Below are 13,948 nucleotides of genomic sequence, written 5' to 3' on the forward strand. Positions count from 1 at the left end.
AAATTTTTTTGTGTGTACTTATCGCTGACTCCTCTTCCTCAGTTAGCCAGAAAGTGCACTCGCAATATTTCTCATGCCAACACACACACACACACACATTCATGTAGCTGCGGGTTAACAAAAAAAAAAAAAAAAAAAAAAAAAAAATTACGCCCAGAGTGGGCATAATGTTTAGTGCTTTTTGTTGTTAAGAGTTTTTTGCTCGAGCCATAAATTTAATGTGTGTGTAATGTGCTGCAGTCGACAAACACACACTCACACACACACACACTCAGACTTACATCCTTTGTATGTGTGTGTGTGTGTGTAGCGAATGCAGCTTTTGTATGTAACCCGGTTCAGTGGCATCGTCTAAAGGGATTTCAATTGCACATAAAGCAAGTTCTAAAGTTTTAGACAGCAATTACACTAAGTATGCGCTGAGATTTAACAGCTATTTACAATTTCCTTTTCCTTTTATCTATTCGGATCGTGCATAAAACAATCGAAAAATAAAACATGAAATGATTTATTACCTTTGGTTGTAAAGTTTTCTCTGCTTAATTGATGTGTGGATTATTAATGGGAATTTATTTAGCTTCAGTTCATTTTTATAAAGTTCACATCCCTAGACAAATCAGAAAGACAAAAAAAGCATAGCTTACGAAATATTTAACTATAAAAAAAACGAGTTCGATTTCATTGCAAAAAGGATAAAGATTTGAAGTAACAAACTTCTATTAAAAATATCTGATATACAGTAAAATTCTTATTATATTTAGACTTTTTATAAATTAATAACGGAAAACAAAGTTCTAAAATCAAGACTTTAGTCTTTGGTCAAGAGTATGAATTTTTTAAAGTTGAAAATACATTTTGATTTCAAGAACATTTGAAATAAGATCAAGGTTCCAATTAATAAGAGGACAACATCATACAGTTTTATATATTACAAAAAAATAATACTATACAAATGATTTGATGACTTTCACAAATAATAATAACTTTTAAGTCAAATGATTATGCCTATTTATGTGAACCATTTTATGGCAATTTATGCCAGCTCTGTATCATTTAAAGTTATGTAAATTGCCAATAATAATTAAATGTTAAGCTTTGCTGCTAAGTTTCCATAGAGTTGACACAATTTATAATTATTGGTTGCCAATAAGGTTGTAAAATTATTACGCAATCTGTGGCTTCGACTATGCAAGAAAACTATTAAGGTACCTAAAAGAGGCAAATTTACTTTTGAGCTATAGAACATTAATTTTTATTTAACTTTGAACTCGACACACATGCACATGCACACATACACATTAACAAGTGCCTCGAATATCGAAACACATCTGTGCAAAACTGTTGGCATTAAGGATCTGCCTCTGGCTATTTCCTCAGTTATGGCCACATTCCCTCTCTCTGTGTGTGTTGCTGATATGTATCAATGAAGGTCATAATATCAAAATTTAAATATTCATAAATACTTTCAACACATGCGTGCCACCAAGGGTTTTCCTTCTACATTTTGTTCCTTTTCTTTTTTCATTGTCATTTTCATTGCTGTGTTGTGGTTGCCGTTGCCGTTGCCATTGTCGTTCTCTACTTGTTGTTGTTGTTGTTGTAGCTGTTACGCGACTACAAGAAATGTGACCTCATAAAATGAAGAAATTTATTTGCCAGCAAGAAATCACTTAAATATGCTGCCACGTGCTGCCTTCCTGCCTCATCTGTTCTACCGGCTCACCGGCTCATCGGCTTTCCTTCGCTCGCTCGCAGCTCTGCAGCCAGTTTATTATTTCATTTGCTTATTGGTAAACCTAGGCATGGGCACAAGGAGCATCGAGCATGGAGCGTCGAGCGTTACTTACTCGCTTCTGGGCGTGTCGAGCAGCAGCTTTTGTTTAATTGAACTGCAGTTGATGCGGGGGGAGGAAGAGGGGGCGGGTCTTCAATGGGTTAACCACCGTTATAATAAATAGACACACCCCGAGTTTCGTATGCGTTTAATTGCTGCAACATTTGCGAACCATTTGCTAGCCACTTTCATTACAACAGCGACTAGCTTGAATATACATTTATTTAGGGGGCCCACTAAGCTGCAGTTAACCGTTAACCGTTAGCTACACAAGCGAGAATTACTGTTATTGAAATATCTAACGTGCTAACGAGAAGGCTTGGCTTGACCCAATGAAGCATTAACAATTACGATCTCGACGATTAAATGAGTAAATATATTCCCTCAATTCACTCTAAAGAGCTTTATTATTTTGTGACTTATATTACAATTATTACAAACAAATTTTATCGCCTCTCGTAAATAGTTGAGCTTTTTTGTGCGAGGCTATAAAATAAATTTGTATCTTATATTTGCATATACAATATTATACCATAAGTAACTAATAAATTAAGTAGGGTTTCTGCATAAGTAATTCAATTAATAAACCATTTAAAATCTACTTACTTGCACATTAAAAACGGCTAACTGAACTAAATATCCACGGTAAGAGCTTGGAGGCTGCAGTTTTTACACCACTTTCTTTATTTTATCGTGCATTAAGAAGGCCTTTTATAACTTAATGACTGACTGCAATTTATATTAAAGATCAGTTTCAATGGTAAGAGCTAGGAGGCTGTTTATTAAGCTTTCTTTATTTTGGTGTGCATTAAGGTTAAATATGCACAAAGTTATTTCTCTAGAATGTATTTTAATAGATTATAATGTCTCCTGTCTGACTGCAATACTTCTCGAGGGACAGCCTTGACGGTACGCGCTAGGAGGCTGAAGTTTTTACATATCCATCGATGTTTTATTGAGTATTATGTTAGCTATATGGAATATTCTTACATATAAAATATCTTACAATACATTTTAAGCCCCAAAATTAATGGTAAGAGCTAGGAGGCTGCAGTTTTACACAGCTTTCGATGTTTTACTGTGAATTAAGTTAGCCATTTCGAATATTCTTACATGTAAAATGCACTGATTGCACTACATAATAGTAGGACAAAAACATTAATGGTAAGAGCTAGGATGCTGTAGTTTTGACGCTGCTTTCTATATCAGAGATCTGAGATGTTTCCAAGCTGAACAAATTTACGTACATAAAGAAGTGTTATAGAAGTTCTTGCGAATGTTTCCTGTGGTCATTAAGCAATTCTTTACTTCTATGACTTATAGAGGAAGTTGGCTATTGAAATTTCCTGCCAACGCTATTGAAATTAATGAACTTCTCTCTTTGGTAATTTCCATGACATTCCCAAATACGTTTTAGTGCAAGTTCGGAAGTGTTTGTGGATTATATGGCCGACTGTTTTTGGGAAACGACTTAGAATATCTGAATATCTCAAGCAACAAATTGCCATTTCCTTTTCATAATCGCCGTCGACGACGCGTCGTCAGCTAATTAACTGTTTTTATTCACGCGCCATTGTTTATGGTGACGGGGCTCAGCCGAAGGAACAAAGGATGCAAAGGGATATTTGTTGTGGCTGTTTTTGTAACTTTTCTCGTTCTCGTTCTTGTTTTTGTTCTTGTTCTTGTTCTCGGTCTCTCACACCACATAAGTTTCATTTGTTGCTCCTTTTATTGTCGTTGGCCACGTTACGCCCTCAAATATCTAATGCTGCACAGCCTCCTCTCTCTCCGTTGGGTTGTGTTATTTTTTGTTCTCTACTTTTTTTGCACAACACAAAACACTTGTTGTTGGGCATGCTGCCATCTCTCTGTGTCGCTGTTGCTGTTGTTGTTGTTGCTGTCGCTTCTGCTGTCATCGTTACCTTTTTCTTTTTTTGTTTTTTGGTTTTTATTAAAAAGCTGAGACAAGAACGATTCACAAGAGTGGCAAAAATGCAGAAGAACATAACGCAGTTCTTGTTCTTGTTGTTGTTGGTTGTTGTTGGGTTTATTCTTTTTGGCTGCTATGAATTTTCTGACATTGCCTAAAACGCCTACAGAGAAGTCTTAACAAGAAGAGACAACAACACCAACGATTGGCCTACAAGCAAAAGGGTTATTAGAACGTATTAAAGGGGAAACATCAATTCGAACTTTTACTTTCTTTTTGTGAGCATTTCTAGATAGGAAAGCAGTTAATGATGGTAGTTAAAGGAAATGGTCACACTCGAAATTATTAGCCAGGGTATGTGACTGTTGTGCACACTCGGCTAGATTGTTTTGGGCTTTGCTGTGCGTTGTAGTTGTTGCCATTGTTATGGTTGTTTATTGTCTTACTTTGTGCCGTGTTTGCCTTTGTCATGTTGCTGTTGGTGTTGCTGTTGCTGCGTGGTTGTCGTGTTACCATGTCCAGGCTGTCGTGTCGTCCTCTGCTGTCAGGCTTAAAGGCAACGCACACAACACACACACACACACGCACACACAGAGCAAGTGACAAGTGCAAGAATCCTTCGTACTTACTTACTTACTCACTTAACGATCCAAGCTTATTTTGGGAAGCAAGGCGTACAATAATAACTGTTGGCATCTTTTGTGAAACACCACATCCACAGCCTCAATTCCCCCCTCCCCCCTGCCACAAGAGAAAAAAGCAAAAATAAAAATTAATATCAAAATGAAACCAAGTAAGAAAGATTCACTCGAGTGTACTCGACTCTGTGGCACACGGTACTTCTTTTCTTTTATTTATGAATACAAAAAAGTACTTGTGAAAAGACTTACTTAAAATATATTTGAATTTTAAATGTAGAAGGTAACTTATTTAAATAAAGTATTGCCTAAAATAATTTCCTATATTCCGATCGCATTTTTAGATATAATTTTCATTATATCAAATGCACAATGTTGACTATTTTCTATTTTTTAGATATTCACATCTCCATCTCCATCTAATTCGAACACACATTTTTGATTGCCACTAAATGAAAATACCCTCTTAGCCAATCTGCACCGGGTATAATGTTAGCAAAAGGTTTGTGTGCGCAAGGCTTTAGCTAGCGTTACACAGAGAATGTACGATGAAAATTGGCAGCAGGGGAATAAATTTGCTGATAAAGTTGGGCACCGCGTAGCAAGTAAAGTTAGAGAAAAGCTCCAAGAAAGAAAAATGCAAAAAATATTTAAAGTGTCAAACATCAAGACGTTGTTAAATAGAAAATAATGCACACAAACATAATCAAAATCGACTTTGGCAATTTGATTGAATAGCGAAAGGTATAAATTATAATGCCTTGTTTACTTTTCTGCTCTGGGTATAAGAAAATGTGTGGAAACTGACTTGACAATAATTCAAAACGAATTTTAATGTTTAGCAAATTTAATTGCATTATTTTGCTGTTCATTTTTGATTTATCAAAATGTTAATTGCAAAACAGTAACAAAATTGATCAAATATCAGTTTATTATTAAGAATATTCAAATTCAAAATACAATTTGAACTCATAATTTAATACTAAACTATTAATAATATAATTGGTCTTAAATTCATAATAAATTGAAAGCAATCGGAAAGAAAAGTTCACTCAAATTTAATAGTCAACTATAAATATGGAAAATTTGCAAGGCATTTGAAAGAATTAGTCTCGAGTAATATGTGCATAAGTACAATAGACTTTGTAAATTGAAAATTGTTTTGCTTTTGCAGCGTTGTAATTACTTAAGTAATGGTAATTGATGGTAATGCAAAGCATTAAGTTGGCGTAATTTTTTGTTTTTGTTTTTTTCGTTTACGTTGTACTCTTAACGAGCTGAAGTTGTTGCAGTTGAAGCTGAAGCCGATGCTTTCTACGGGGCATAACCCTTAAATGCTTTGAGGGGGGAGGGGGGAATAGCGAAGGAAATGAGTGAAGAGGGAAGGTGGAAGGGGGAAGGGGGAAGGCAGAGCAGACACTTCATTCATTTGGCGGGGCCACATGGCATTCGTTTGCTGCTGCTGTTTGCCGCACACGGCGTATACTTAACATTCACGACATTCGCCGTTGCCTTTTAAGTCGCCTTTTGCTGCCATAAATTAAACATAATTAAAATGTAAATGGAGCAGCAAGCTCACACACATTGCGAAAGTTGGTTGCTCTTGTTGCTGTTGTTGTGCGTAGCGTGCTAATTATTTTGTTATTATTACCTTTGCTTGGGGGGTAATTATTTATTGAGAATTATTTGATGCTCATTTTTTACAACTCACTTGCTCTCCCTTTCTCTCTCTTCGCTCTCTTTGCTGATGATCGCTGCTTTGTTGATCCCTACTATATATCGCATCAGGCTCAAGGCTATGTTGGCTGCAGCAAATTTAAGCACAATCGCCTACTCCATCGCCCCCGCCCCCGCTCTCCTCCCCCACCCACGCTAATCACCTAAGAGAAGGCCATTTAAAAAAAAAAAAACAAAAAAGAAAGAAGAGCTTTTGCAGCAGCAAACGAAACGTTTCGTTTACCAATTTGTTGCTGCTGCTCTGTTTTGATGTTTCGCTTGTTTGCCATTTCGTTTCATGCTCGCGCTTTCTGCACTTCGTTTGCTCTCTCTCTCTCCCGTTTCAATGCTATTGCGTTTCAATGCTCAGTTCTAGTGCTTTGGGTGCTCATCGTCGTCGTCGTCGTCGTCGTCGTTGCTTCGTCGGGGCAACGAGCGAAACATCTTCGGTCGCGGCATTTGCGATTCCATTTCGTTTCGGTTGGGCCAGTTGATTCCACTTACCGCACTCGCCTGTTGTCTGCTCAACTGCGGCCACGCGTTGCTCGCAGCAACAACAACAACAACAGCAACAACAACGAAAGCAACAAGAACCCCCAATAAGAATAGCAAAAACAACAAAAAACCGAACCCCCAACTCACAAGAACCCGAAAAGTGAAACAATAATAAAACATACCATACCAAAAAAAAACATAAAAAATTACGCAGGAAAGAAAGAAAAAAAATAAACACGCGTCTCGTGATATATATATATTTTTTTTTGTAGTTGTTGTTGTTGATAAATATTTGATATTGTTTAACGGCAAACGTATATATAATTTTAATTAAACCAAGTTTAAAGTGTATGTGCGCTATGCTATGTTTGTATATGTGAGACTCTCTGTGTGTATGTGTGTGTGTGTGTGTGTGTGTGCGCAACAGTTCAACGAGGCAGCACAAAGTTGACTACATACAAATTTTTACTATGCACAACTCAAACTAATCAACAACGGCGGCAGCAACAAAAGCAACAACAAACAAAAACACACTAGCAAAAACATAACTTGCATATGTGTGTGTGTGTGTGTGTGTGTGTGTGTTGCCTCTAAGGTAGTGAGAGTAAAGGCAACACACACATACATACACACATGTGATGGATGTGTCCGTGTAAAGAAGAGCGAAGTGAAGTGAAAGAAGAAGAAGAGGGAGACGATGCTGCTTGACACGTTTCTTCTGCATTCCCAAAGCACATTCTCAGCAGCCTTCTGGGCAACTTTTCCTACATACATATGTACACACACACATATATATAAAGCTAGCTATATCACTCAGTCAGCTAGGCAGTCGCAGTCCAGTCGCTGTCGCTGTTGCTGTTGCTCTCGGGTATTTGTTTTTGTTGCGTTGCGTTATTTTTTTTTAATTACCGCATAGTCATGTCCTTGAGCCTCGCTCATCTTATGTCGCCAAGCAAAACACACATATCTCTTGCACAATGTTTATATTTAAACGCATCTCTCGAGAGTTGAGAGCCAAAACAAAAACAAACACAAACTGAAAACTGAAAACGAAAAAAACAGAACTGAAAATGAGGCATCAGCAGCGCATATTTCATATATATATATACACTATATATCTATCTACTTGAATGTTTGCGTCAAACTGACAAAAATTCTAAACATTTCATCTTCTTTTTTTTTTGATTTTTTTAATTGTTTCCTATTGAATTGAAATGATAATGATAATATCAGCGCCCATAAATAGGCAATGCAAGGCATACGTTGCGTATACGCAACGCTTAAGAGCGTGTCTATTAAGCTTGCCAATTGAATGCAGCCACAGACTTCCTTTTTGCCCACACAAAGTCACAAAGCGATGCGTATTGATTATTCGATTCGATTCAATTCGATTTTGAAGTGCAGTCGTGTGAAATGCAAACAAAAACAAAAACAAACTTCAACACAAACAAACGCAAACATTGTGGCAATGTCTTTGCCTTTGCTCCGTTCGTGTGTTTGCTGTTCTAGATACTATCTGCAAAAGATCATCATCACAAATATGCAAGCAACATGTTAATTACTTGCTCGCAAAACTGACCTCGCACAGCGTTGTGAAAAGATGCTGGCAACAATAATTCACTTTAATTGCTGTTTGCAAATTATATACACAAAACTATAAATATGTTTTGAGCCAGTTTAAACTGACAGTCTCTCTCTCTTTGCATTGATTCAATCATTAAAAAGTGAATTTAAGGAATTTCGATTTTATTCCAAATTTGTGTTTACGCTATGGAATTTCAAGTGCTCAAACATAATTTGAAACGCGTCGAGTGTCGCCTCTCGGTTCCAAAATAAAAATAAATTATGCGCAATCGAACTAAACTGAACTGAACTGAACTGAATTGTTGTTGCCGCAACGAAGCACAAACTCTGGCTGTGTGTGCGTGTATGTGTGTGTGTCTGTGTGTGTGTGTGTGTGCAAGCAATTAAGGAATCATTAAAATAAATCAATAGAAGAGCATGTGATGGCCGCACAACAACAACAACAACAACGACGCGAACAACGCCAAACGATTAAGCAAAGAGCTCCTCTGAACATTTGTTTGTTGTAAAACTGTAACGAAGAGCAAAGCAAATAAAGCGAAAGAAAACAGAGAGAGACAGAGACAGAAGACAGAAGAGAGAAGAGAGATGTGCCCAAAAACATCGAAGACAACGCCAGTGCTGCTGATCGGCGGCATTGTGTTCGTCATCGTTCTGGTGGCGATCACTGGCATCACTCTGATCAATAACATCAATTTGTCGAACATCATACGACTGAACGAGAAGGTGGCCAGCGATAGCGTCAGCGCCAATGATAATCAGATCAAGGAGCTCAACTATGTCAACAATCATCCAAAGAACTTGCACATCAACATCAACAAACAGCAACAACAGCAACAACAACAACATCAGCAACATCAACATCAGCAATCACATCTAAATGAAACGCATGACGATGATTCAGCTGGCGATGCTCGAAGTATGGAACAAATACGCAAGGAGATGTCCTCGCTGCAGGCTCAGCTGCAGGTGGAGCCCAAAGTGTTGGCCGTGATTGGGCCAAACGATGCAAGTGAAAAGACGGAGCCAACACGTCGTATACTCAACAATACGCTGAGCACGCAGTTGCCGCTGGACGTGTTCAACGGCGACAACGGCAAAAATGACTTGATTGATTACGAGAAGCGCGCCCAAATCGTCAAGGTGAGTGCGATGCGGTGTCGCATGCCATATGCCACATGCCACATGCCGCATGCCGACTGCTGTTGGCTTTCCATCTGAATTGCGTATCAATTTCAAATGTCTGACCTTTGGGGGCCTGTCACGACCCCAGGCAATGTGCCAGCTGTTTTACAACAGCCACACAGACTGACAGCTTCCTTTCCCCCCTCCCCACCCACTTTACTTCTCCGCCCTCAACTTACCTTTGTCAGCCCCGAACCCAATTGACCATTGACAATCCCCCCTTCCCCCATTACACACGAAAAAAGTAATTAAATCTCTGCAGAAATCCCTTGGCAAGGTCAAAAGTTTCTGCTTAATGTCGACAGAACAAATTGTTATAATATTCAGGTTAGCTGCAACTATTTTATGGGTAATTCCCAAAGGAACATTTTGCATTTTAGCAAGTTTCTTCAAGCCTCTGAAATTATCTACATCAAATATTTTTGGCATATGTTCTGTAGTTTCAAGCAGAGCTCTCTTTTTTATATGTTTGCATATAGAGCTGATGTCATGACACGCTAAATTTATGGCATAAGCTGAAAAAAATGAACACAAAACAGTGAAAGTAAAGCAAACACAAAATTGAATATTGCGAAAGATAAAAACGACAAATGTCGAGAGGCAAAAAAATAAGAAGAAAATAAAACAAGCATATGAATTATCAATACTTCTAATTGATCTTGATCTGAATTAAATGATAACAGTTGTGCACTAATTAAACACTCGCCAACTTGCAATTAAATCGTCATGTCAGCGATACATAAACACACAAAACATCGAGCTAACGGAGATGAGCTAAGCTTTGATCTTTGCAGCTGCTAAAGAAGCTTTTATTGTTTACAAAACTTTGTTTATTAGCAACAACAGAAAGCTCATCAGTATAGATCATCAGTTGGTGAGCTTTCGATGCACCAATGAAAACGAATTTCGCGATCGTTGCAAAGAAGAAAGCTTCTAATTGAATAACGGATTTATATGTAAATATTTTATATAAATAGCTTGGATGCGTTAAATGCATTAAGTAATTAAAAAATTTGCAAATTATAGAGGAAGGAGATTTTTATACTTGCTATCCATATACATATGTAGTATATACTCTGTGGTATATTTTGATATATCGATATACTGCATATAGCATTAAGTATAGAATACTGATTTGGTATACTTGTAGTATAACATCAAATATAACATGCGGTATATTTTTAGTATTGGTAGTATATTAAGTTGCTAAAATTTTATATTAAAAATAAATATAGCATTCGGTATATATCTGTATTTTTCAGTATATTCATTTTGTACATTTGTGTAATAATACCAAATATAGCATTCGGTATATTTATAGTATTTTTGGTATATTCAATTACTTGTAACTAAATATACTTAGTACATATTTTAGTATATTTAGTATATTTAATTGGTTTATTGTTTTTTAGTATATTAAATTAGTATATTTGTAAAAAAGAAATATAGCATTTTTTAAGTATATTTATTTGGTATATTATTACCGCAATGCTTTGCTTTTATACAGTTGAGCACACACTTTTTGAACTTGTTATACATTATTATTTGTACAATTATTTGTTTTTTTTTTTTTTTTTGTTTCGTTTTCCCGACAGCACATATTTATTTTATTATTTATTACTTTTGCAATTATATATGATGAACTTTTGTTGTTTTTAGGGCAAATGCCATTTATATATATTTGCATTAAACAAAAGTAGTTAACACTTGACTATGAAATACTCTCCACAAAAGTATACTAAATTAAGGTATAAGGCATGTAAATGTAATGAATTTTGTTTCTTGAATAACTTTCACTGATTTCCTGCTGGCACTTAAGTTATACTCAATATTCGTAGCTATCGAATATTGCTGATTATATTTATAATAATAAGCAATAGCAATAATGGATTATGTTGTCAACAAAGTTTTCGTTGTATGTTAAGATATAATTTCTTAGGCTGCGGATTTTGCCCTTCGAATTTTGATCAATCAATCTACTCATAAAGTGTGTGTGTGTGTGTGTGTGTGTGTGTGTGTGGCATCGATTGCCCAACGTCAGCGGGAATGTTGACAATATTTCGATGTCGTATCTTTAAAGAGGAATTGCAAACAAACTGTTGTTGTTGTTGTGGTGTCATGCTTCTCCGAGAAGGAGGCAGAATTCCTGTTACGCCTACAATCAACACCTTAAACACTCAGCTAACTGCGTTCATCATGCGTTGTTCTTCGCTCTGTTGTGGTCTCGAAATCTTGACGTTTATTACGCTCACTTGGCGCCGGTAGTTGGCAGTTTTCAGTTTACAGTTTTCAGTTGGTAGCCGGTAAACACGGGCAAAAGGTTTGGCCCAGGCCAGGCCAGGACTCGTGTTAGCTCGCTCTCATTCCCTCTCTGTCGCTGTCTCTTTCGCTCGCCATCATTTGCGCACTCGCTGGGAATGCGCAAGGCCGTCAATTGCTTTACGCTTTTGCGGTGCTCGAGTGTCGTGTCGAGGCCTTGGCTCTGGCTGGCTGGCTTGCTGGCTGGCTGGTGCAAAACGAGGCGCTAAACAAATTCTTACCTCGAGCTGCAGTAACTATAACTGTCGCTGCCACAGTTGCCACTGTTGCCACTTGCCACACACACACACACACTTGCAACGGCAACGGCAACAACAATAAATAACCACATGCCCAGGATACACGATACGATTAATTTGTGTGTATTCTTGCAACAGTTTCGCCTTTTATGACCTCAACAACAATGGCAAACATTTTAAATTTCAATTTTCGACATATTTCATTATTTATGCATTGCCAACACTCGAAATATGTGAGGATATCAGCATATATATACTAGATTTATTTTTAGTTTCTCTGCTGCGAATTACTATCAAATCAAATTGCAATTTGCTTGTGTCAAAGTATTATCAATAAATACCTAAGATGGATTTCACAATAAAAGTATTTAATTTCATTTAAAGTACAAAATGAAAATTTTCTGTTGCTTCAGTTGATAGATGGATGGGTTTGCCCTCCCTCAGGTGAAGTTCAACGAAAATGCATAAATCAAATTCAATTTTCGACAAGACAAAACAAACACACACACAGAACGCTGTCATTGTAAATGGAATTCCATTTTGTTGACTGTTGTAATAAATATTTTTGCATACACACGCGCACGCAGCAAGTTTAGCAATTGAAAACATTTATTTGTTCACTCAATTGCACCATGGAATGTGTTTTTTGGGGTATATTCTATCGGGTAGATATTCAGGTATTCCCACCTGATGATGATGATGAGCAACTGCAAACACTCGGCTATCGAAATGCTTGAACATTTATATGTATTTGCAGGGGATAAGATAAGTTGCCCTTAGTCATAGATGGGGGTCACTTGATAATGGATTTCAATTGAAGTTCAGTTGTGTTGAGGTGCGTTGCACGCATTTTGCCAGGCTAATAATCGAATTTCATTTATTCAATCCTCCGCTCTTCGCTTCCCCATTCCTCTCGCATTCTTTTTGCACCCTTGAGGCAATCGCATTTACATTTGACAACAGCCAGAGTGAGGCAATGGCATCTCATGTCAATTTTGCCACCACCCCACCCAAAAAAAAAAAAGGGGCAATCCAAGGTGAACCACTTCAACTGACCGCCAAAAACTACAACGCATTGCAATACACAACTCGCACAGTGGAGCAAAAGAGCAGAAAAAAAGTGCAAAATACATAATATAGTTTTCTCATAGTCGTTATAAACAATGTTTAATTTATAAATAGGCTCGCAACAAAACAGAGTTTAATATAATTAATAAATAATTTAATTAAATTCAAATATTAAAAAAAAAACCAAAAATTTGACAAAATGTAGCAAATGCTTGTCAATAAATTGAGTAAGAAATAAAATAGTTATAGTATCCTTTAATTTAAAGCTCAGTAAGAAAAGTTACCAACTAAAAATCTAGTTAAATATTCTAAAAAACTTTATCATCAAAATTTAATAGAAGTTTTATTTTTTCGAGATTATAATGACGGTCATAATATAGTCAACTTTAAATAAAAAATGAAGTTACAGATCCTATTACAGATCCTTATTAAATACCTGATTTTATTCTGTAACCGGATACATAAGGGAAAAAGCTAAAAGAAGTTCGGAATATTGTAAATTGTGCAAATTAGGTTAATAACGTAATACTTCATTTTAAGTTTGCTTTAAATTTGAATTTGCTATATTAATACTTCTTTTATCAATTAATACTTGATATGCATTAAAATATAATTAATATTTTAATACTTTTGCATTATTATTGGATTAAACATTTATTATTGTTGTCCATAAATTTCAATAGTGAATAATTTTAATTGAATTTAAATACCCGAAGGCAAAAATTTAAACAGATTAAGAACTTGTTTATTTTTGTCAAACAATGTATTTCATTATTTATAGAAATTGATTTGATAATAATTGTATGCATATTATATACATATATTATTATTAAAGCAAAAGTAAATATAAATAGAAATTATAAATTGTTGCTTATTTTCAAAACACGGTTGGCAAATTTCTTTGATATCACATTGAATAGAATGCCTAAGGGAAAAAGAG

At 36.2% G+C, this 13,948-nt stretch overlaps 1 protein-coding gene across 5 annotated transcripts in view; it reads left to right on the forward strand.

The window, feature by feature from the left end:
- LOC133849264 (mannosyl-oligosaccharide alpha-1,2-mannosidase IA) overlaps positions 1 to 13,948 on the forward strand; it is a 66,511-nt gene that overhangs the window by 40,731 nt on the left and 11,832 nt on the right. Inside the window, exon 1 of one of the 5 annotated variants that reach the window (XM_062285209.1) lies at positions 8,770 to 9,340. The exons of the other annotated variants lie outside the window; for them this stretch is intronic. Within the exon in view, the coding sequence (XP_062141193.1) occupies positions 8,786 to 9,340 (555 nt within the window). The 5' untranslated portion in view covers positions 8,770 to 8,785. Of the gene's footprint in view, positions 1 to 8,769; positions 9,341 to 13,948 lie in introns of those variants that run through there. 5 annotated transcript variants of the gene reach the window in all.

This window comes from Drosophila sulfurigaster, chromosome X, assembly GCF_023558435.1.
Source record: "Drosophila sulfurigaster albostrigata strain 15112-1811.04 chromosome X, ASM2355843v2, whole genome shotgun sequence".
In the NCBI taxonomy this organism is placed as follows: domain Eukaryota; kingdom Metazoa; phylum Arthropoda; class Insecta; order Diptera; family Drosophilidae; genus Drosophila; species Drosophila sulfurigaster.